Raw genomic sequence first — 23,950 nt, forward strand, 5'->3', positions numbered from 1 at the left:
GCAGCGACAGTGTTCTTCCACAATATCTTCAGAACACAGTTTAAGATATTTTATATTTTATTCCTAGAGCATATGCAGTCTATGCACACTGTACTGTCCATGTCCAGAAAGCTAATAAAAGCATCATCAAAGTAGACCATATGTGACATCAGTTGGTTGATTAGAATCTCTTGAAGCATCGAAAATACATTTTGGTACAAAAATAACAACAACTACGATTTTATTCAGCGTCAGTTTTCTCTTCCGCGTTTGTTTTCAAACCTCAAATAAAGATTCAAATGGCCATGAATTAGTGAATCGATCAATGATTCGGATCGCCAATGATTTCAGCAGTTTGACACGCGATCCAAACTTCTGAAATCACGTGACCTTGGCAATCCAAATCATTGATCGATAAAAGTCTCTCACCTCAGAAAAACCAACGTTCCTGTCCTGTTATACTATGCTTGTGGCACGTGCTCACTGTTTATTCCTTCACTATATAAAGACCAAATGAAACTGAGCATGCAATGTAATGAAATAGTTATGTTGTCAATTAGTCATGGAATTACCAAAAGCTACCAATAAATTACTTAACTAGCGCATAATATGCTAGCTGGAAAGGATTTGCATGCATCTTAATCACATGCATGCATTAAACAAGATGGCAAGTGATGAACTTCATAGAAACAGAGATGGACTGGAGGAATGAAGCTGATGGAGTTCTGGTATTTTTAGGGCAAGTCAGGGTTACAGTGAAGGCTGCTGATGACTCAAACACAGCGACCCTGCATGTCAAATATGTAAAACCCACAAACATCACAACCATTCTGATACTGAAGAACACGCTGAAAGGAGATCTGAAGGTCACAGTGTCGTCTTCTACAAGGGTGTCCAACCTCGCTGCGGAGTCTCAAGCCTTATATAGAGCATTCCTGCTGTGCAATCTGACGCTACTCACTAAAATTTTCAAAAGAAAATGTCTGGACCAGGCCGGAGCGAGGCGCCAGTTATTCTGCCACAGTGACTTTGGAATGAGGAGGCGTCTAATCCAGGATAGCGGCATGTTTCCCAGCTTGAGATTGGGGGGGGGTTCATTCATGTAAACCGCCACTCATGCAACCGTATTATGGTGGGTTATAAACTGATGCACCATTCATGGAGCCTTTTCTAAAATAACTCACAACACTGAGAAAGAGGTCACGCCAAACAGTAAACAATGATGGTAAAACAATAGTTGACTAACAATGAAGTGCAGATAAAGACAGAGTAAGTCAAAAGAGGATGTGCAAAGCTTGCTCATCCCAAAAACAGGAGGTCATTAGCAGGCCACGCTTGATGCACACCCAAACATCTATTCAGAGAGACAAACTCCCAGGCATGTGTAGAGCACAGACTAATTTTACCCACTTCCCATTTGACCCGACCCTACATTCCACAACCATGTACAGGTCAGACTCTTCTTCATAATAAACTAAAGGCCTAGACTACAGAAATGAAGTTCGTCAGATGTTTTCATGTATATCCTGTTTGGTTACAACCAATTCCTCAAGTACAGTCAACAGATTGTATCACGGCTGTTATTATGCGGATAAGCAAGTCAGAACACCACAAGACACTTGTTTTTAATGGCAATACTGAAACAATCCACCAGGACTTTATCTTTGTTTTTACAAAGTTTTCTGCACATTCCAATGTGCCAACACATTCACTACTGCCTAACGGAAATCTGCTGTTCAAAATATCACCAAAAAAAAGAAAGAAAAGAAAACGAGCAAATATTAAAAGGTCATGCTGAGAAAAAGAAAATGTGCTCATTAAAATATTTACTGTTATGGTACTCTCTGTTTGGTAAACATAAGTAATCTTATTATACAATCAGCTAAAAGTTAAGCAAGCAAAGAAACCCAAAACAAACCATCAACAAATTAACATTAAGCCCAAACATCAATGTGTTATCATAGAAAAATACAGTTCTAATGAACAATGGCACCTGCTACTAAATCAATGAATATTTAAAACTATAACTAATAATTATATTAAACATTTAATTACAATAGAAGAGTGAAGTACGGAGCCCTGCACGACATGCAAGAAAAAAAGGTAAATAGTGTACACGATTTACTATTTCGTTCCCTCGATTTATAAATCATGCGCACGATTTAGCAAATCAAGAGAACAAATTAGTTAAAGCTACACTGTGTAACTTTTTTAGTTTATTCTTAGATAAAAACACTTAGTTCTTTCAAAAATATATGTGCTCATTAATGTATATTTACTTCCTTCAAGTAATAAAGTATTCTCGTAAGTTTATAATATGCCATTGAAAATACAGATGGGTGAGGGGTTCGAATGCTGGTCGCCATGTTGCTCCTCCATCTTGAAAGTACATTAGCCAAAGAGGGACATACCCGTTAATTGAAGCTTCGCCTTTCGCGTTTTAACACTCGATGGCACTATGTCGAATGTGAAGAGGGGGATTGCCATGTTAATCTTGGACTAAATCGGCCACCATAGGAGTTAAAACGAAATCAGAATTGAGGAACAGAAACTATTATTCACTGGATGGTCATATACCTTTACACCGCTAGAAGGGGAAAATATCACACAGTGTAGCTTTAAGCATGCACGCAAATTAGCGAATTGAGGGAACAAAATAGTAAAGCGTGCGCACGACTTAGCCTACTAGTATTTTACTGCATGCCATGTGCGGGGCTCCGTAGTAAAGAACAGCAGCTGCAACTTTAGAGATGGATAGATAGAACTCCATTTCCCAAAATGCATTACCTGTGTTGAACTTACAATGGGGTGTGGATAATGTCATTTAAATTTACACACATGAATTGAAAGGGAGCCAATTCATCCAATTATCTAAATTTTGAACAACCCTGGCACTAAATTATTTACATGGTCACAAATATGTCAAAGAATATCCAAATATCCCTACATAAAATATTTTCGTTTCTTCAAATTTTACATTTTACAAAAATTTGATCATACAATGTAATTAAAATAAAACAAAAAGGACTGTATATAAACTTCAGCAGATGTGTTTAGTCATCTAGTAGATTCAGTTTTTAGCTCAAGTTATTTGTATAATCTAGTTTTCCTTCACTTTATTCAATAATTGAAGTCACGCACCATCGCCTCAGTTTGAATGCCTGCACTTTATGCAGCTTAGGACCTGCTTACTTTCAGGTCAAAAGTCCAGCTATGAAAACGCAAACACTGCTCGTACAGCACGAGACAATCCTGTGCTCCGATAAGTCGGTGTATGGTTTTCCCGAAGGTATCAGGTGCACACCTATAGCCATTACAGGCCCTGCAGAGGTTACCTGATGCAGAAACCTGACAGCCATCCTGCACTGCGATTCTCAGCTCGAGCGGTTGAACAGATCGGTGCTCATCAACCATCCACATTCCCTTGCTTTGCCGAGTAATCGCATTTAAACAAAACAAACAAATGATGAAAGATAAGAAGCTAGCAGATTACACCTGTATACTTCCCACAATGCTTTGCATAGCAAAAAAATACAGATCTGCCCTCAGGGATGTAAAAGGGTGCAAGGCTCTGCCCACACTGCAGGGTTTCAGCCAATCGGGTCAGAGCTCTGTGACGTCGCGCTGAGAGGTAATTTGATGAACACAGTAGACTCTCTTGCAGCAGACAACACAAACCTGCCGCTTACGAAATGAGCACTCCCTCCCTGTGTTTTCCATGAGGGATACCAAGATGTTTCCGAGTAGCACTACACTGGGAATTGGAGAGCAGTGACTAAATAAAAGAAACCTCAAAACCAAAGCATGTCGAATGCCAATAGGTCGCTGGCCAGTGGGTAAGAAGGTGGGGTAGGGAACAGTAGTGTCATTTTTAAGGACAATGGATTCTTATTGACATTTTAAGCCTTGTGGTCTTATTCTGGTAAAAGAGACTGTTTTTTTAACAAATAATTTGCTGACTGATCACAATCTTATCCCTCCATATTCCTGATAAAGTGTGGTATTTGAGCTCAGGGTGTAGGAATATGTGAGCATCAACGCAATTTAGACTTCTCTGAAATAATAGATCATGATAACTATCTAAGATGCAAGAATGTAAAAAGAAGAAACCTTTAGACCGGATTTATTTAAATCCTATGCAAACTATACATCAAAGAATAAAATGAAAAAATATAAGACTTAGCATTTATATTTATTTATATATTTATTAGCACTTCTTTGATACTGACATTGGCACTGAGGAAAAAAGTAAATTGCGCTCTCATAAAAAAGTACAGAAGCACCTGGTTCATCAAAAACATCACATCAGATGACAATATCATGGAATTTTCAATATACATTAATTATATTGCCAAAAGTTTTGGGACGCCTGCCTTTGCATTCACATGAACTTTAATGACATTCCATTCTTAATCTGTAGGGTTTAATATTGAGCTGGCCCGCCGTTTGCAGCTATAACAGTTTCAACTATTCTGGGAAGGCTTTCCATTGCGTTTAAGAGTGTGCTTATGGGAATTTTTGACCATTCTTCTAGAAGTGAGGTCAGTGAGGTCAGGCACTGATGTTAGACTTAAGGTGTTCTATCGGGTTGAGGTCAGGGCTCAGGACTTTGCAGGCCAGTTAAGTTTCTCCACACCAAACTTGTTTATTAATGTCTAACCATAACCCTAACCTTGCTTTGTGCACTTGCACGCAGTCATGTTAAAACAGGAAGGGGCCATCCCCAAACTGTTCCCACAAAGTTGGGAGCATTAAAATATCCAACATGTCCTGGTATGATGAAGCATTAAGAGTTCATTGCACTGGAACTAAGGGGCCAATCCCAACCCCTGAAAAAAAACACACACCATAACCCCCCATTCACCAAACTTTACACACGGAACAATGCAGTCAGTTGCAGCTGTCGACTTCTGCACACTATGCACCTCAGCATGTGCTGACCCCACTCTGTGATTTTACAAGGCCTACCACTTCGTGGCTGAGTTGCTGTTGTTTCCCAATTACTTCCACTTTGTTATAATTCCATTAACAGTTGACCGTGGAATATTTAGTAGTGAGGACATTTTACAAATGGACTTATTGCACAGGTGGCAACATATCACGGTCGCTTGAATTCACTGAGCTCCTGAAAGCGACCCATTCTTTCACAAATGTTTTTAGAAGCAGTCTGCGAGCTTAGGGGCTTAATATTATACACGTGGCCATGGGAGGGATTGGAACACCTGAATTCAATGATTTGGAGAGGTGTCCCAATACTTTTGGCAATATAGAGTATATAGCATGGTACTGTACTATGGTATTTTCATGGTACTCCAAGATACTTCATATTAGGGTTTGATGATATGGCCAAAAATACCTGTCATGGTGCTGCTGTTAATAAGGTCTGTAATGTAGCGCTGGCATTAAATGACAAAACACAAAACACACACAAGGTTTGAAGTAACACCCTGTACACACACATAGTGTAAGAGCACCAGGAAAATCAATGAACTGTTTCTTCCCACACAAGTGGAAATTTAGATCTTGAATCATCTTTATATTATTTCCATCACACATAAGCAGGCTTAATAGATTTCCAGTGATGAGTACCCCCCTCTTCTTCTGAGGGTCTCTCCAGCATGAGAGCTTCATTGTTTCAGAGAGCATTTATGAAGAAACAATGATCGGCTTTCACTGCCAGTGTCTCAGTGCACTAGTGCAAACAACTCTTTCATTCATCCATCATCCCACGTTCTCCACCTCCTCTGCTCTCTGTCTGAGGGCACATCTCAAACACACTCTAATTGCTCAATAATTGGATTTGTGCAAATGTTTTTAATTCCTAAATCATTAGCATTTTTTCAAAGATAATTAATGGGGATCTAGTAGGTTTAATTGAGTATGAAAATACTTCATGACGCCTACTAAAAAGAGTTTTTCCATATTCCATAAAATGGATATTTAGACATAATATGATCAAATTAATTGAAAGCTAGCCAAAATCTATAAATCTTAAATTTCAGTTTAGTTTCAGTTAACATACAACTATTTAGTAAAAATTAAAATTTTAGTTTTAGTAAATACATTTCATTAGTAGCCTAGTAATTATTTTGAAAAGTAATTACCTATTGAAAATAAAAAACTATATAAATCAAATAACAGAATTTGATCGATGCATCAGTTGTTGATTGGATCCAGATGGATCTCAATGTGAGCTTGTCATTAATTCTAAAGGACAACTCCGGTGAAAAATGAACCTAGGGGTAGTTAACACATGTTTACCGAGTAGATTGTTCTCTGGGATGCGTTTTCATGAAAATCGAATGTAAAGAGTTTTATCTCTCAAATCCGATTCGCTTATAACGCCACAAGTTGAGCCATGAACCCAGTGCTAAGTGATGAACTGTGACTTGGAATCTCACATGGTCTGTTGTTTCCAGAAAAAAGCACTGAACGCAACAGAGAAAATAACAAAAATAAAAAAATATGTAATGTATGTAAAAAATTAGATTTCACAAACTTAATTCCTATCGACCAGCTCACTTAGCACAGCGATCGTGGCTCAACTCGTCGAGACTTTTTCCCAAGATGGCTGCTGTCTGTAAACGCGTAATGTACTGTCTTTATAAAGAATCTTCTTATTGAACTGTTTGCACTCTTACAAAGTTCTCAATGCTTCGGTTTGCATGTAGGGACCCTCATTATGCTACCGTGTTAGTGTGAGGCTATTTTGAGCCTTGTTAGTGGTATTAACTAGCGATTTAATTTCACTTACTCTGGGCCCCATAGACAAGCGTTAAAAGCTAATCTGTTTTTAGAGATAAAACTCTTTACATTCGATTTTCATGAAAACGCATCCCAGAGAACGATCTACTCGGTAACCATGTGTTAAGTACCCCTAGGTTCATTTTTCACCGGAGTTATCCTTTAAGAAAGGAGTGGGGTTGAAGCAAATTAAATGGACGCAATACTTCTCTATAGGTACTTAAGATTACCAGGAGATTGGCCGTGTGTTATGTACCCTTCAGGAAATATACAATACAATACTGTAGATAAAGTAGCCTAAATTAGCACGGAATAGCCTTCCCTATGTTTTCTTTAGATTTTTAAGCCGTGTGGGTAAACTTGCAGACAGCATTTTTTTACAGGAAGTAATTCTCTTTTTCTGTTTACTTGTCTTCGAGCAAGTGTTTTTTTAATACTTAGGCTAGTAGTTTTTGTGAGGATGAAAATAATGACAAGAATTATGTTATTTCAATAGTATAAAAATGTAGATGTCTAAAAAACCTTATTTAAAGCAAAAATTACTATATTGTGATATAAAATAACCCATATTGGTCATATCGCCCACCCCTGACTATAACATTGTTTTCAAAAACAATTACATGCCAGCGCCCCTCTGTCAAGTAATCTCCACGAGCCTCCGCTAATGAAACATATTCCCTGGGGAAATCAAAATAAGTGTTCTAAACAACAAATTTGCCTTCCAGCAAAAATAAGCATCTTTTTATGACTAAGTAATTGCAGAAAGCTGAAAACAAACTGATGCACATCTGCTTCAAATTGACACTATAGTAAATTCAATTAAACTATAAATTAAAATAACACCCCAAACTGATGAAACCCTTAAGGCGAGGGACAGCTTTCAACCACAAGGTTATGAAACTTAAATTAAAGGCAGCATGACCTGGAATTACAAAACGTTCATTGCATCCACAACGCATGACTCACGTCAAATATGATAGAGAAGGAGATAGATGCATTTCCCAGAAATCTCTGTCATCAACTGCCGATTAGGCCAACGTCTGGAGAGCCTTAGGGATATAATGAGTTTTCTCTGTGCACAGGGTCAGCAATCTTTAGGGTGTGGTACAGTTCAAAAAGGAAAGCAATGCACCAGAGGAAGCAAACTGTAAACTGTCTTCATCCTGTACATTCCCAGATCAGCCCAATCATATTCATCATGCCCAGAGAGGAAATAACAACCTCTGGAAAGTCAATCTAAAAGAAAACAAGTGGATCTTTTTCTTTTAAACTAAATTGATGAAAATGCAGGAAACAACAATACACGAGAACTGATCCTGACATTGTGAGTCCTACTGAGATCAAACGATCAAACAGCTTGCATGAACTGAACTACTGATAAATGTGCATGTATACAGGATGTGCACCCTGGCGAGATGGAGCAAAGGCCCAAAATATCCAGAACAGGGGTTCGAGCTCTTCCATGTAATTAAGAAGCATTTTCCTGCCACAAACTACAACTATTTTAGGCTAAAATGAAAAAAAAAAAAGTGGAAAAAAAAAGAAGAAATGCCTAGTAGTTCTTAGTAAGAGCGAGTTTTGCATAAACCAAACAAAAGATATTTATTACAGAATTATAATTTATCTTCATGCAAAAGCAAATTACAGCTCTTGCCCTAAGAGAAACAACTGACACAATTGCTGTTTGCCACACACCCCACCCAGACCTAAAAGTAAGATAAAGCAATTTTGTTGTCAAAACAGATTATTAACACATACCCGCAGTTTAATTAGTTCAGTCCTTTGAAGTGAATGTGAGAGACAGGTGAAACCAATGTTGAGTCCAACCACTATGGCAGCGCAGCCTGTGCAGGAAGAATGTAAACCGAAAAAAAGTGTTTGCAATAAACCAGCTGTGATAAGAGACACAACATAGCCTGAAAACCTCTGCGAGGTCTTTCAGAACATTGAAAAAAACAACAAAACAAGACTTGTTTGTTGTTGTTTCTGTCCCCGTTCAGGACGTGCACATCTATTATCAGAGGAAATGATGTGCTAATATGAATCCACACAGAGAATCCTAATTAAAAGGTATGATTGGAGCGGAAAACCAAAGCCAAGCGGCCGTGTGGGAGATTAAAGGCAACTGGCCAGAATTAAAAGCCTTGCTGTGGATTAGGCCGGATTTGAGTATGGTGCTCCACGTGTTTGGTCAGGGGGGCTTCATAGGGTGAACCGTTACTAGATGCGTCTGATTAGACTTGACAGTAAAATGCAAAAAACAATACAATAGGGAATTCTAACAGTAAAAACCAGTTAGTTCACCCAACAATGGAAATTCAGTCATCTGACTCACCCTCATGTTATTCCAAACCTGTAAGACTTGCTCTTTTTTCAGGAATGACAGTCTTCGGTGACCATAGCTATTTAGCTCAAAAAACAGACCAAAAACACCATCAACAAATGATGAAAGTGGTTCATATGAATCATGCACAATATTCTGAGTATTTAGAAGTCATGTTGGAGTGACAAACGGGAAGAAATTTAAAGGAGGACTTCACAGCTGGCAAAATGGGCTTTCAATAAAACTTGGATAACTATAGAAAGGCAAAAAAACAGAATCTGTGCTACCTGACTAGAGAAAACAGAGAAAAAAGGCTGTTAGCTTTCATTTTGCCAAACAGGTAGGAAAAATTCAACACCAATAATGCACTGGGCATGTTCCCATCCCAGGCCAATCCAGGTCTGCTATGCATACACTTGACTACTTTAGTAGAAAACACTCCTCAGCAAACTTTTTTTCATAATGGTGTCGACATTTATTATTGTTCACTGGTGCAAGAATTAAAGAGTTTAAAAGATACTTTCAGTTTCCAGTGAAGGATCCAGCTTGTAGGCTGCAAAAGAAACATATATACTAAGAGAGAACGCCATGACGGAAAAACTGACAAACCTCCTTGTTTGTAGTTTAAGGGATAGCATCAATAATTACTCACCCTCATGTCATTCCAAATCAGTCAGACTTTTGTTCATATTCAGAACACAAATGAAGATATTTTTGATGGAATCTGTGAGCTTTCTGTCCCTCCATTAACAGCTACACAACTAACACGGTGACACCTCGAATATAAACATTCAATGCACACATCAGTTGTGGTTCTTGTTCCGCAGCCTGTTTGCACTTCTGCAAGAACCAATGACATTCATTCTCATGTTACGCAGCACGCTTGAGTTTAAACAAGAGGTTTGTTCTCGCCTGTCATATACAGTTGAGCTAGTCGTACAGTTGAGCTAGCATCAATCTTTATATGCGAGTAAAAGCCTAAAATCAATCTGTTCATCATAAAGCCTAAACCGATTGTGTCTCTTCAGAAAATCTGGACTAAACCACTCAATTCAATTAGTTTGAAACGACATCAGGGTGATGTAATTAATGATTTTGGGTGAACTATCAATTTATGCTTCAAAAGTGAATGACCACAAACACAGTGTTTTAGGCCAAACAGGGGAGGAAAAACTCAAAGAAACTGCTGTTCTGTCATTTGTATTGCAAAATAACAGCACACATGGAGCAACATGAGGTCGAGTTAATAATGAAAATGAAAAATTCACATTCATAAGAATAATTTATAACATTATTATCTGTACAGATGTCACACAAATGTCTTCAAACCTTCATTAAAGTGAAGGTTCACCCCAAAATGATAATTTTTGGTCATCATTTACTCACCCTCAAGTTGTTCCAAACATGTATGAGTTTCTTTCTTCTACTGAACACAAAAGAAGATATTTGGAAGAATGTTTGTAACCAAGCAGAGCAACCATTGACTACCATAGTATTTTTCCCTATATGGTAGTCAATGTCTTTTGTGTTTAGCAGAATAAATAAACTCATACAGGTTTAGAACAACTTGAGGGTGAGTAAATTATCATTTTTGGGTGAACTATCCCTTTAAGTGAACTTTAATGCACTGAATATTGCTCACAGAAGTAAAGACTTTAAATCAGTTCTGTGAGGGTGAGTATAAGAAGATTGGCTCTGGAGAAGCCATAAGTCCGGGTGTGATTATAACAGCTCTTCTCATCCTAACATCAGAATCAGGCCTCTTCACTCTTGAATAATGAGGTCTGATAATCTGCAGCCCAAGCTGCTCTCCCGCTGGGCCAAACCAGACAGAAAACACAGAGCCAAATGAGGAGGCCATGGCGGGGTGAACTCAACACCTCCATACTGAGGCGACAACATCAGCCGTCCATTCGGATGAGGCAACATAGGTTGAGTTGTAAAATATAGTGAGCTGCCTACCTAGATTGCATTTTTGGGCATCATCACCTTGGATGATTCAGAACTTGCCTATGATGTCCCAAAATGTATTCTATGCAGCCAGCTCAGTGTAGGTAATGAGACAGGGCAATAGTTTCACTCAAACGAAGTCAAGGTGACCTGGTCCCAACTGCTCCAGGAATAGTTTCTGCATCCCTAACAGTTTAATTAAGTTATTTTCTGATGTAATAGTAGTTGAGCTGATATGAAATCATATATACTAGAGTGTGAGTTATTGGAGTTCACTGGCAGTCGTAAGACTTGTTTGAATAACATCATGAAATTAAAAACTTTTTTTATGCAAATATTTGAAAGAAATACATTTTGTGAAAAAATATAAACCTAAAAAAAAAACATATGACAGCAATATTTTTGCTGACTATAAAAAATATCATTTAAAAAAAAGCAGTAAGTTAGACAATATGTTATGTTGATTTTGAAGTTAACTATTTGTATGCATTTATTTTATGGGGAGCAAAAAACTATCATGTAGAAATTATCTAGGGCAATAAATATATCAAGATATATACTGAATATAATCAAAATGTGGGACATTTGTAGCTATCACCTAGCCCCAAAGACTTTTCAGCTCATTTTATACAGTTTAAAAAACAATAATTTATTGTCGTTACTACATAATTCCTTTATTTCCTTTTGTGTTATTTCAGTTTCAACTTTACTTTTATGTAAAACATGGATAACAATAATAAACAAAGGGTAGCTGTGTATTCAAACTTTTGACTGATACCATCCAAAACCAAAAACAGATAGAAATATAACACATCAAATATACAGTAGCCTACATAATACACTCAATACCCTCTATTAGAAATCACTAAAATATTCAAAATCAGGAACGAGAGGGAAAAAAATAATAGCTGTGCAATGTGCATGTTTTATGCTTATGTCAAAAATCTATTCAAAGTAGTCATTGGAACACAATAGACCAAACGACAAATTGTCAAACTTCAGTCTTGACTTTTCAGGCCAAACATGTCAACACTCACAAAAGTCCGAATACAAAACGAAAGCACTACAACAATTCCCTGTTTTGTTTCTATGAGATGGTGTTTAGACGTGGGCGTCCAATGACACGGAAACATGGCTAAATATTCTTTCTGACTATTAAAATTATATATAAGCGGTTCTAAAATGAAATTCTTTGGGATGGAGTTGACAGGAGCGTGCTCGCACTGTGGCGTCCACCCTGAGGGAAAGTCAACAGGTGAACTTTTGCAGTACAGCATTCCATTGGCTGAAACCACCTTATTATCAGAAACTACATTAATATACACTATCTCGGATCAAAAACTTCTTATATTTTAACGCTTACATTTCCCCCCCTCAAAACAAACTTAAAAAACTATTTCGGGAAAACTATGGCATTCCTCCAGCAGCGATACTTACAACATTCTCGCTTTTATTCGGATAAGTAACTCTTCCTCCACCTTTCACGGGCATCCTGGTTTCTCTCTGTTCAAAAAAGTACTTCGGCGCTGGAAATAGGGCGATTATTTCAAATTTGTCGTTGTCGTCAGCCTCTTGGATTCAGCATGGCTTTGAGCAGAAAATCCTTATGAAATCGTTCCTATTGGAGCGATCAGCGTCTGAGTACGCGAAGGCAGACCCTGGGAAACATTTTTGCTCGGAGCGACTTTCAACCCAAGCCAACCTACTTCACGATTGTACCAACTACGGAAAAGGGGTGTATTTTGCTGGTGCGCAGCTTGTGTATAAGACTCGCGCTGCAATATTAAATACATAAATAATATGAAATATAGGTGTCAACTTTTATTTTAAAAAATAAATGATTTTATTCTGTTGTCTTCATTTAATCCTTCATTTTTGCGCTTCTAAATTATCCATCCCTCCCTGTTTATCAAATGATAGCGCCCAGCGGGCAAACATTGATTTAACTGTTCCCTGAGAGAGTTCCACGATAACACACTAAACCATGTTTACTGTCAAGGGTAGCTAAAAACTTCTGATGTCACTGAAGGGAAACTTTGCTTTGTGACATACTAAAAGAACGTATATAATGTTAAACATAAATATGATTTAATATAGAAAATAAACTCTTTTTGAGGGGGATTTAGGAGTTAATGATAGGTAACCTATTTATCTCAATTGCAATATGCATTTTGAATCTAGACAGGTATTGATGATGATCATTAAATCAAAGATTATATATAAATCTGGATAGAGGTGCACACAAACCTGAAACAAGATGAATAGCCAAGCCAAAATATGCATGGGGTTGCCTTTTATAAGGATTATAAATCAACATTCCATAACTTAATTTATATATATATATATACATATACATGTATACATGTCAAAAAAAAAAAAAAAAAAAATATATATATATATATATATATATATATATATATATATATATATATATATATATATATATATATATATATATATATATATATATATACACACACACGGGTACTATTTAAGAAGTCTTAAGATTTTACCTGTATTTTTGGATGGATGGATGGATGGATGGATGGATGGATGGATGGATAGAAATATTAAATAACTATTATAGGAATTAGTGTGGATGGATGGGTGGATAGATGGATAGATAGATATATAGGTACTATCAATATAATTCTTTCTTTTATTGACTTTCTTGTATTCAATACCAACCTGTTCCCAAATAAACAGAACAGAGAAAACTAATATTTCAAAAATGATGCGGTGGTGTTTTTTTGCCTACATGTCAACAGTCTCCTCAAAGTCCTCACTGGAACTCGAGGGACCAAGTGACAAAGTGTCAAAACTCTACCCTTGATTTTCAGACCAAACATGTCAACACTCTCAAAGCCAGACTCCAAATCAAAAGCGCTACAAAAATTCCCTTGTTTTCATGAGATATTTTCATTAGGTTATTTGATCTAAATTTATCAGTTCAGATCTAATTTTAAAAGTACACCAGGACACATTGGGACATGCAGGTATAACTCATCTAGTGTGGAAAAAAAAGGTGTATAATACATTTCAAGCGTTTAAAGCAACAGAACACAAAACAATAGAAACATAATTCACTTTGTGTGCCGTACGAGTGACACTCTTTCCGAGGCACAATGATGACCTCACTGGTCGAACTCAGAACTGCTTATTGTCAACAGAAACACCCAGTGAGCATGTTGTTTACTCATACATGAACTCTGTCACAGACATCTTTTGTCATCTCCCAGCATCCTCTCTTGTGGATGATGTCAGCACAAGGGGTGGAGCCCCAGTGAGGCAGTGTTGGGCAACAGCATTACGGATCAGAGCAGCGTTTAAGTATCTGCATGAGTGATGTCATGAAGTGTGTTCAGTGAAGTATATCACGTTTCACATGCATTAGCGTGAATCTTTTATGCCATAATGTGTGGACAAACATGTGCTTCTTCTATCTGATCAGCAGTATTTGTTGTGGGTGTGCGCACATGTGATGGAGTGTGTTGTTGAGTTAAGTCATATTCTGGTCACTGACCTTGCTGTAATCATGACAGAGAGTTGCTGAACCAGTCTGATTCAGTGACTGGCCTCTTTATCACAAGTGGCTGTACAGATTGCAGCTGTCTCGTGGACTATTGGTTACCAGGGGTGTGTGCCATTCAAGAAGGCCTTTGTCATATTGTCATTTCACATGCTGTTCAGGACACAGAATTGTAATTCAAATTTTAATTTAAGGATGTAGAATTAAAATGGAATGACGTCTTAGTTTTTAAACCTCTGACGTGTACTATCACACAGATTAGAACATTCAGTGCATCATACAGACTATATAAATTGAAGATGTGTTTTATTCATGTCAGAAGTGTAGGTATTAGGTAACTATAAAATGTACTCTATTCTTCTCCAGCTTCACCGGCCACTTACATTCATGTATTTACAGCAAAGTGGATGAATAGATGTGTTAATTCCGACAGATACGATTCTCTGAATTGCGGTGCAAACTAACACGTCGGCACCCGTACGTTCTAAAATAAGTCGCCTTAAAAAATGAACACAGCTAGAATATTTTAAATTTACATGAGAAAGGGTTAAATTGAACATGAAATATTTATTTTTATAATGCATGCCATTTCAAAGAAAAATGAAATGCATGCCATTTCTTTTTCTGAACTGACTTTTTCCAGTTGAATCTCCTGGAAGAGGTAAAATATGCTAAATGCATTTAACATTAATACATATGAATTACCATGCAACATGTCAGGTGCTTACAGAAACTTTAGATGATAAAGCATTTTTGAAATGCATACGGAATAATATATTATTATTGTAAGAGTTATATGGCAATGTGTGATTGTTTTGTTAGTTATTTATATAATTTATAAAGTTATTAATATTATGCCTGATCAGTGAAGAAAAAAGCCCTTCTACATATCAGGGAATAATTCAAATTTTAAAACATGCAGCTCCAACTTGTAAAAAAGCAAATAAAATTCTCAAATGTGTTGGGTTCACAGACGTTTAAGAAATATACCAGATTGCCTTGGATTTATCTTTTTTTTTAAATATTAAATCAACTTTCCCTTGAGGTTTTGATATATAAAAGGTCATAAGAATATCCTGTACGTTTTAGAGTTGAAAACTTTCTTGTTAGTCAAAGAACAGCTTTTATAGACACCAGGCTCAGAAAATGATTGGTGCCTCATCCTGACGTAATCGTGTGATGAAACACCGCCTCTACAGAATAATAAGCATGTGTAATTCAGTAGCCAACCGACTCATGGAGGCGATCGGACCGTCTTTTTAACGTCTTTTTTATATGTAATAGTAGTCCAGGGCTATGCGTTTTCCAGACGGGCTATCAAAACGAAACGTAACCCTGTCGAAACCACACAAACGTCATCAGTTGACCAGACAGCAGTATAAAAATAAAAACAGCAGTTCATGACACCTTTAAACCCTAAGATCTGCGCAATAGAAGCAAGAATCCAAATGTGTACAGGAACCTTTTGTGTCACACAGGTGCTTCAAGTGTGAACTCAGCAGAGCACAAAAGCCTGTTTCTATGGCCTGGATCGGGTCTGTCACTGTCTATGAGAGCTGATCTATCCCTCAGCACATCCACGTTAGGTGTGAGGAAAGGTGAGAAAAAAACAAGGACCTCAATAAAATCCAGCATATGGACCTAATTAGCACCTACAGAAAAATCACGCAAGAGCCAGATAAAATTACATAAAAGCACTCTGGAGTGAAGATTCAGATCAGAATAAAGTCTAAAAATAAACATTGTGATGCAGTGAAACAGTCAAGTGTGGCCTAGCGGGCATGTTTTGATTCAGCTGTCTTGCACATACTAATCAGAAAAGATTAACAGGCTGTTGAGTTCATGCAGTGGAGATGAAGTACAGTGTGTTAGCTTTGCAGTTATCACCGGTTTTCTAAAGCCCTTAATTCATTTTAATCAGAAAGTGGTCAGGCTTCTTGACACAATCAACATCAATATTGCTTGATGTCCAGCTCGCCCTCTCTGGATGTAATGGATGGAGCTTGGAGGTCCTGCCACACCCTAACACTAACCCTAACTAGGTCTTAAGCTTTATTAGCACGTTATTTGGCTCTGCAATGAGCCACCTCAAAAAATGTATTCAAAATAAACTTAAGGGGTGATTGAATATGATGAAAATTGTTTTAACTTTAGTTAGTGTGTAATGTTTCTGTTTGAGAACAAACTAAATCTGCAAAGTTACAATGCTCAAAGTTCAAAACAAAGGGAGACATTTTATTTTAAATAAATCGCTTTTTAAGGACTATAACAAACGGCTGGTAGGGACTACAACGAAGCTTATTCATCATGGTTTAGTGACTATCACTAACCCTAAATTTACATAAACCCCGCCTCCGAGAACACACAACAAAGGGGCAATGTTGAGAAGAGAAAGAGTTGTAGTTAGGGCTGGGCGATATGGCCCCAAAAAATGATCATAATATAATTTTCCATATCAGTCGATATCGATAAATGTAAAATCTTTAAAATTTAAAGGCATATTACTGCTCCTGAGTGAAATATGTAAAACAGACAGTTAACTGTGGTTTTAAACTAAAACTTTATTGTCAAAACATGACAAACACTTCCCAAACAGGTGAACAATTGATTAAAACTGAGGTAGATTTATTTATTACTAATAAAAGCAATATTAATAGAGTAGATTATTAATATTAAAATATAATATATAAAATAAATATTCATAGTAAAATCTAGAACTGAAATATAACATTTGGCTCTGCTGACTGCAAATGCAAAGTCAAAGTGTTTTACATGTTCTCTCTTCATGCAGCAGATATTCTCTGGCTCTAAAGGCATCTTACAACAGTTCCCACACGAGCGACTTATATATAATCATGACAGAATATGGTAATCAATGACTTGAAGATAGTTATCTCCACATCAGATACATTTATTAACTAACCATTCAAAAACGTAAATATCACTCTACATGTAATCTACATGTTGTCACTATCTTTGTCTGACTCCGATTTGAACACATAAGGCTGAACAGTTTCTGACTTGAAGCCCATCCCTCTTCTTGAAACGGGGCCAGGAGCAGCAGCTCATTTGCATTTAAAAGGACACAAAAAAATCCTTAAAAAGTGACAATTTTAAAATGCTATAAAAAAGTATTTGTGGGGTATTCTGAGCTAAAACTGTACATACACACTCTGGGGACAGAGTGTCTTTAAAGGGTTAGTTCAACCAAAAAAGAAAATTATTTGATTAATTACTCACCCTCATGTCGTTGGACACCCGTAAGACCTTTGTTCATCTTCTGAACGAAAAAAATGAAGATATTTTTGTTGAATGCTGATGACTGAGAAAGGTTTCAGATAGGCCTCCATTGGCATTCAATACATTCCCACTCACAAGACTCATAAAGGCACTAAAACCGTTGTTACAATGTCCATCTCACTACAGTGGCTGTAAAATAATTTTTACGAAGCGACGAGATTATTGAAAAAAATTATGACTTTATCTGCCAAATTGTCTTTCGTGTAGGTTTCAGACGTGAACTCACGCGATAGCAGCGCTCCTCCTCTTCTGGGTCATGTATCTGAACGGCGGATCTGCGTCATATTCTCGTGCATGGGTCGAGTTCACATCAATAACTTGGTGAATAAAGTCGTTATTTAAATTTTTGTGTGCACAATAACTATTTTCGACGCATTGTAAAATTATTGTACAGCCACTGTAGTGAGATGGACCTTGTATCGAGGTGTTTAGTTTAGTGCATTTATGGGTCTTGTGAGTGGAAATATACTGAATGCCAATGGAGGCCTTTCTGAAGCCTTTCTCAGTCATCAGCTTTCAACAAAAATATCTTCATTTGTGCTCCGAAGATGAACGAAGGTCTTACGGGTGTCCAACAACATAAGGGTGAGTAATTAATCAAATAATTTTCATTTTTTGGTGAACTAACCCTTTAAGAGACAAAATTTCAGTTTACATAGTGTTCAGAAATATATTTATAACTTCATAAGATCGATATACCGTATTTTCCGGACTATAAGTCGCACTTTTTTTCATAGTTTGGCTGGTCCTGCGACTTATAGTCAGGTGCGACTTATATATCAAATTTAATTCATACTGACTGACAAGAATAAACATATAGCCGCGAGAATGCGCTCTATGCTGCTCCTGTAGCCTAATATTTACTTATACACAACAACTTAGAAAGACTGAACACAAACAAAATGCTCCCATAAAGAAAATCTTATTCTGCAAAATACAAACAGCATGTAGTAAAACATGCAGCGGAGAACGAGTCTCACAGCGTTCGTCTCGCGCGGCAGAGCCTCTCCCGGCAGAGTTCAAGCCTCTGTGGACTCGTTCCTTCAGCTCTGGCCATCTTGCTTACAGTCCGCAAGTAGATTTCTTTTTCTTCTTCATCACAATTAAAGTAACCTCTGCTTTTCGCCAGTCCCTTACAAGTTTCTCACTCACTTCAAACTTTCTTTCTTCTGCTCGGGTTATGCAGTGAAGCGGGCACGAGCGAGTGCACGCGAGCAGGTGGTCGCATGCGCGCGCGGGTGCTCGCGTGCTCGCATGCGCGCGGCTCCAGCTCTGCCCTAATGCGACTTATAGTCCAGTGCGACTTATATATGTTTTTTTCCGCGTCATGACGCATTTTTTGACTGATGCGACTTATACTCCGGAGCGACTTATAGTCCGGAAAATACGGTAATGGACAAAAAAAAAAAAAAAAAAAATGGTAGCCCCAGTGAGTATTGAAACTACACAAATTGCAGAGCAGTTCTACAGCATAAATGCTCCTTTGATTAGTAAATTGACCAATCAGAAAGCATATGCAAATGAGGCAATATCATTGCTCCTTAAAGTCACCAAGAAATCAATTCTTGTTCTTTTAAAGAATATTGGGACACTTATTATAAATGATTTATCTGTCTGCAAATCATATTTTTTCGTTTTTAATTCATGCGCCCTCTTAAATCAAAATGACTTCCTCTCCCTCTTGCAGTGACATCTCTTCTCTCTTGTGTTTACTAACAGCATGAGGGCGGGACAACCTGTCACTCACATAAGATTGACCAATAGCAAGCCGCAACCATTCAATCAATTGCTGATGGACAAAATCAGGTTCCATCCTAAAAAAAAAATAGTGTCCAAGAAGCAACAATAGGGAAGAAACTTAGAAAAGACTATCACAGCTTCCATTTCATGCATTTTCCTTAGAAAATAAATAAAGAATAAAAGAATAAAAGTAATAAAGAAGCCCATATTCTGCACAATATTTTAGGTAACAGGTAATAATATTTTATCCTGCACAACACTGGCTGGACTCCTTAAACTCAACACTTAAGACTGGTATTGCTGCTGAAATATGCATTGGCATGAAGTATGAAGTGTGTGTGCCCTCTAGATTACGCTGCCTGAAGCTACGCTTGAATGAATAATACATTTGAAAAGTGTGGGGCCAGCTCGACAGGGACAGAAATAACCAAGATGAATGAATGAATAAATAAATCCGTCCACATAAAGAACTATTTGAGTCAATGTCCAGTTCCTGCCAGTGAACATATCAGCTGACATGGTCTAAATGTCATCATTTTAAGCATACTTTAGATTTATATACAATATGTGAAGATGTCTTAACTTAAGGTTTAAATTACTATCATTTTGAATAAAAGTAAAGCTGAAAGTTCCTGAATCTCTAGCAGAATCAACTACTGAGAATTGTTGATGTAATACCCCTTTCAAACACAAGAGGGGCACTTTTCACATGACTGACTAGAATTCATTCAGTCGATTAAGTGATGTGTAACTGCACAAAACATAAAGGCTTTGACAGATTGACATGCAAAAGGAAATACATAGTTCAGAAGATTTTTTTAAAATATTATTTTTATATTATTTTACCAGTCTATGTAATTTTACTAACCAGAAACCAACGAATACAAAAAAAAAATCAGAGAATTTATCAAATTAATTTACGATGCTTTCTGATATGATGTTGTTTTTGTACGAAAAAATATGTCACTTCCTAGATTAAATGGCTTTTTGTAGGTAAAGGGATTTTACACAAATTCTGGGGGGGAAATTCAAGCAAAATTCCCAAGAAAACATGTTTTGTTTGAAATATTTCAATTAGGGAAAATGAACATTTTAAAATATAAATTGTATTAATAAATAATTTTACATATAAAAGTTATTTGGAATTCTCTTAAAGGGATAGTTCACCCAAAATTTTTATATTTGATGTTTATCTGCTTACCCCTCAGGGCATCCAACATGTAGGTGTGCTTGTTTCTTCAGTAGAACACAAAGGAAGATTTTAACTCCCGTTGCTGTGTGTAGGTCATATAATGCATGTGAATGGGTAACAATTCTATGACAGCAAAAAAAAAAAAAACATGCTTAGACAACATGCACAAAGAGCCCTGTGGCTCATGACAACACATTGATATCTTAAGACACAAACCGATCAGTATTTATATCATTTTTTTACCTCAAATACAACGCTATCCAACAGCCTAGAACACGGTTCACTTCCAGTAAAGAAGGTCAATATGCACACTCTGGCGTCGTGTACGTGTAAAGACATCCCTTCCTGTATACACGATCTGGCGATCTTGATCTTTCTTACCAAAAGTGAAGCGCGTTCCATGGCTGTTGGATATAGCATTCAATTTGAGGTAAAAAATTATATAAATACGGCTCGATTTTTCACACAAACTGATCATTTTGTGTCTTAAGATATCAATGTGTTGTCATGAGCCACAGGGCTCTTTGTGCATGTTGTCTAAGCATTTTTTTTTTTTTGCTCTCATAGAATTGTTACCCATTCACATGCATTATATGACTGGCCCACAGAGTTAAAAATCTTAATTTGTGTTCTGCTGAAGAAACAAAGACACCTAAATGTTGGATGCACTGGGGGTCAGCAGATATACATCACATTTTCATTTTTGGGTGATTCATTTGAACTATTCCTTAACTGTGATATTGTGATAAAATAAAAATAGTCTAAAGAAAAGCTTTACTTTTTTGTCCAATATGAAAATGTACTGTATAGTAGAAAAAAATCCATATTTCATTAGACTCAAAAAAGTATTTTATATAATTTATAAAGGCCATTAAATAAAAAGTATATATATATATATATCCATTAAATAAAAAGTATATATATATGCTTATCTACTTATGATGACAACAATTGATAGTTCACATACGGCAGGAGAGGAAGCAATGGATGGACGAAGGTCACCCTGGCCATCTCCTTCTTGTTTCTCCCTCTGGGTCAGTGCATAAATCAGAGCTAGGGATCGCCCGGCTCCCAAATGCCAGCTTCAGTGAAAAGTCTAAATCAGCAAACGTATTAAAAGGCCAACCCAGCTATTGTGTCCAGTCTGAGATGATACAGGTCATGTATGTACTATTATTACATCAGCTTCAGTGGTTTAAGTTGTTCTAAAATTCATGATTTTTAATGCATTATGTATGAAAATTAATGTTGTCACTGCCTATTGATGTAACAGGAGGAATAAGATAAAATATGAAAAGGCTGAGGGAAAGGACTGTAGGGACCACATTTAGCATGCAAAATCATCAAGTGAAATGTTTGTCCAATTCATTCTTAATAATCCTCACAGCATTATTTGAGCCTTACATTGACATTCTCAAATGACAAATTAATATAAAAAACATACACTTTACATGAAACGTACACTAAATCGCAGATAGATGCAAACGGAAGAATACTTTAGGAAAGATTCTACTTTAGGAAAGACACTAATCATCATAAATATATTAAAAAAAAATACCCAAATGTCCTTTCATATTTTCATAGGAATTAAGGGGAAATATTATGCAAATATCAGTAAAATTATAAAGACACCCAAGAAAGCTGTACAACACAAATAACTACATTACACCTGAACCTAAAAGGTCTATTATTTCAAGCTACATGTTCTAAGTCAATTTGCCAGATGTATAATCATTAAACCCTTCTTGGCTCTGCTTTCTGAATTGAGATTGAGTAAAATGTCACATGAAGGACACAAAGGTGGATTGTGTTGAATGCTTATTGAAGGATTAGACATAAGTCTGCATGACTTCAGCTGTTTGCATGATGCTGATAATGTAAAATGATTTATATATAGCATTCTATAAAATAGAAAATAGCATTCAATAAAAAGAGATATCTACTAAATACACAGAGAACATTTGCTGTGAAATGTGGTGTTCGTCATGTAAGACCTGTGACACAACAAATGGAAATGCTTTTGGGTGAAAAGCAAATGATCTGAAATAATAGCATGATGAATGTCTAATGTCTTTTTGGTCTGATTTATTTTGATCCTTCAATTTCCTTGCACTTTTGCAATAAAAATGTGATGCAATACAATAAACATATGACAGAACTAATAACATAATTTATATACAGAAGTCTTCAGGTACAGTAACCTAACAGCTTGTTTAATTCCGAGAGAAGGGTACAGAACCAAAGCGAAGCTACATATGGTTATATAAAAGTATATTTTGGCTAATAGGGTCCATGGAAACATAATGCTATGAAAGGGTAGAATATATCCCCAAAACAGTTTTAAATGAAAAGATTTCAGGTGACATGATTAGGTGAAAAGAAAGAAGAAAGAAAATGAATAGAAACATGAAATACCTGCCACAGATGTGTTATACTGCGTACAGAGGCGCGGCGTAAATCTGCGAGGTACATGTATTGTGGTTCGCTGGTCCAGTAATTGTTCTCCCTGGTGTAGCTGGAGGGGAACAACTCTGAGGTGTACTGGTCCCTACAATAGAACATGCAGATTAGCACACATGCTAGCTAAAGCCTATCCTGGAGGATTGCAACTATCAGTTCAGTTTACCTCCATTTATTTATGTTATTGATTGTACTGGAGATTATTAAAACATTATGGCCTTCATGAGAAAAAAAAGCGATGTTATAAAAATAGCAGAGAAATTATCACGGCTGCTGCAATCCAGGCTTCGCAAAACAGGCCTAATGTAATTTTGTCTATGTACAGTATGTATGCATGAAGGAAGGTAGGTTAGTGTGACAGACAGAATAACAGAATAGATAGATAAGCAGACAGACAGACCGGCCGACAGACAGACCGGCCGGCCGACCGACCGACCGATAGATAGATAGATAGATAGATAGATAGATAGATAGATAGATAGATAGATAGATAGATAGATAGATAGATAGATAGATAGATAGATAGATAGATAGATAGATAGATAGATAGATAGATAGATAGATAGATAGATAGATAGATAGATAGATAGATAGATAGATAGAGTTAGCAGCCTGATAAAACAGAATAGATAGATAAGCAGACCGACCTACCGACCGAGATGGATGGATGGATGGATGGATGGATGGATGGATGGATGGATGGATGGATGGATGGATAGATACATAGATAGCA

At 36.8% G+C, this 23,950-nt stretch overlaps 1 protein-coding gene across 4 annotated transcripts in view; it reads right to left on the reverse strand.

The window, feature by feature from the left end:
- LOC137039084 (tight junction protein ZO-2-like) overlaps positions 1 to 23,950 on the reverse strand; it is a 105,581-nt gene that overhangs the window by 64,059 nt on the left and 17,572 nt on the right. The window contains exon 1 of one of the 4 annotated variants that reach the window (XM_067414286.1): positions 23,173 to 23,265. The exons of 1 other annotated variant lie outside the window; for it this stretch is intronic. In XM_067414286.1, coding sequence (XP_067270387.1) covers positions 23,173 to 23,229 — 57 coding nt within the window. In that variant the 5' untranslated portion in view covers positions 23,230 to 23,265. Of the gene's footprint in view, positions 1 to 3,314; positions 3,354 to 12,433; positions 12,679 to 23,172; positions 23,266 to 23,950 lie in introns of those variants that run through there. 2 more of the 4 variants (XM_067414287.1, XM_067414288.1) reach the window with 2 other exon arrangements.

Source organism: Pseudorasbora parva, chromosome 13 (genome assembly GCF_024679245.1).
Source record: "Pseudorasbora parva isolate DD20220531a chromosome 13, ASM2467924v1, whole genome shotgun sequence".
NCBI classification, from domain to species: Eukaryota; Metazoa; Chordata; class Actinopteri; order Cypriniformes; family Gobionidae; genus Pseudorasbora; species Pseudorasbora parva.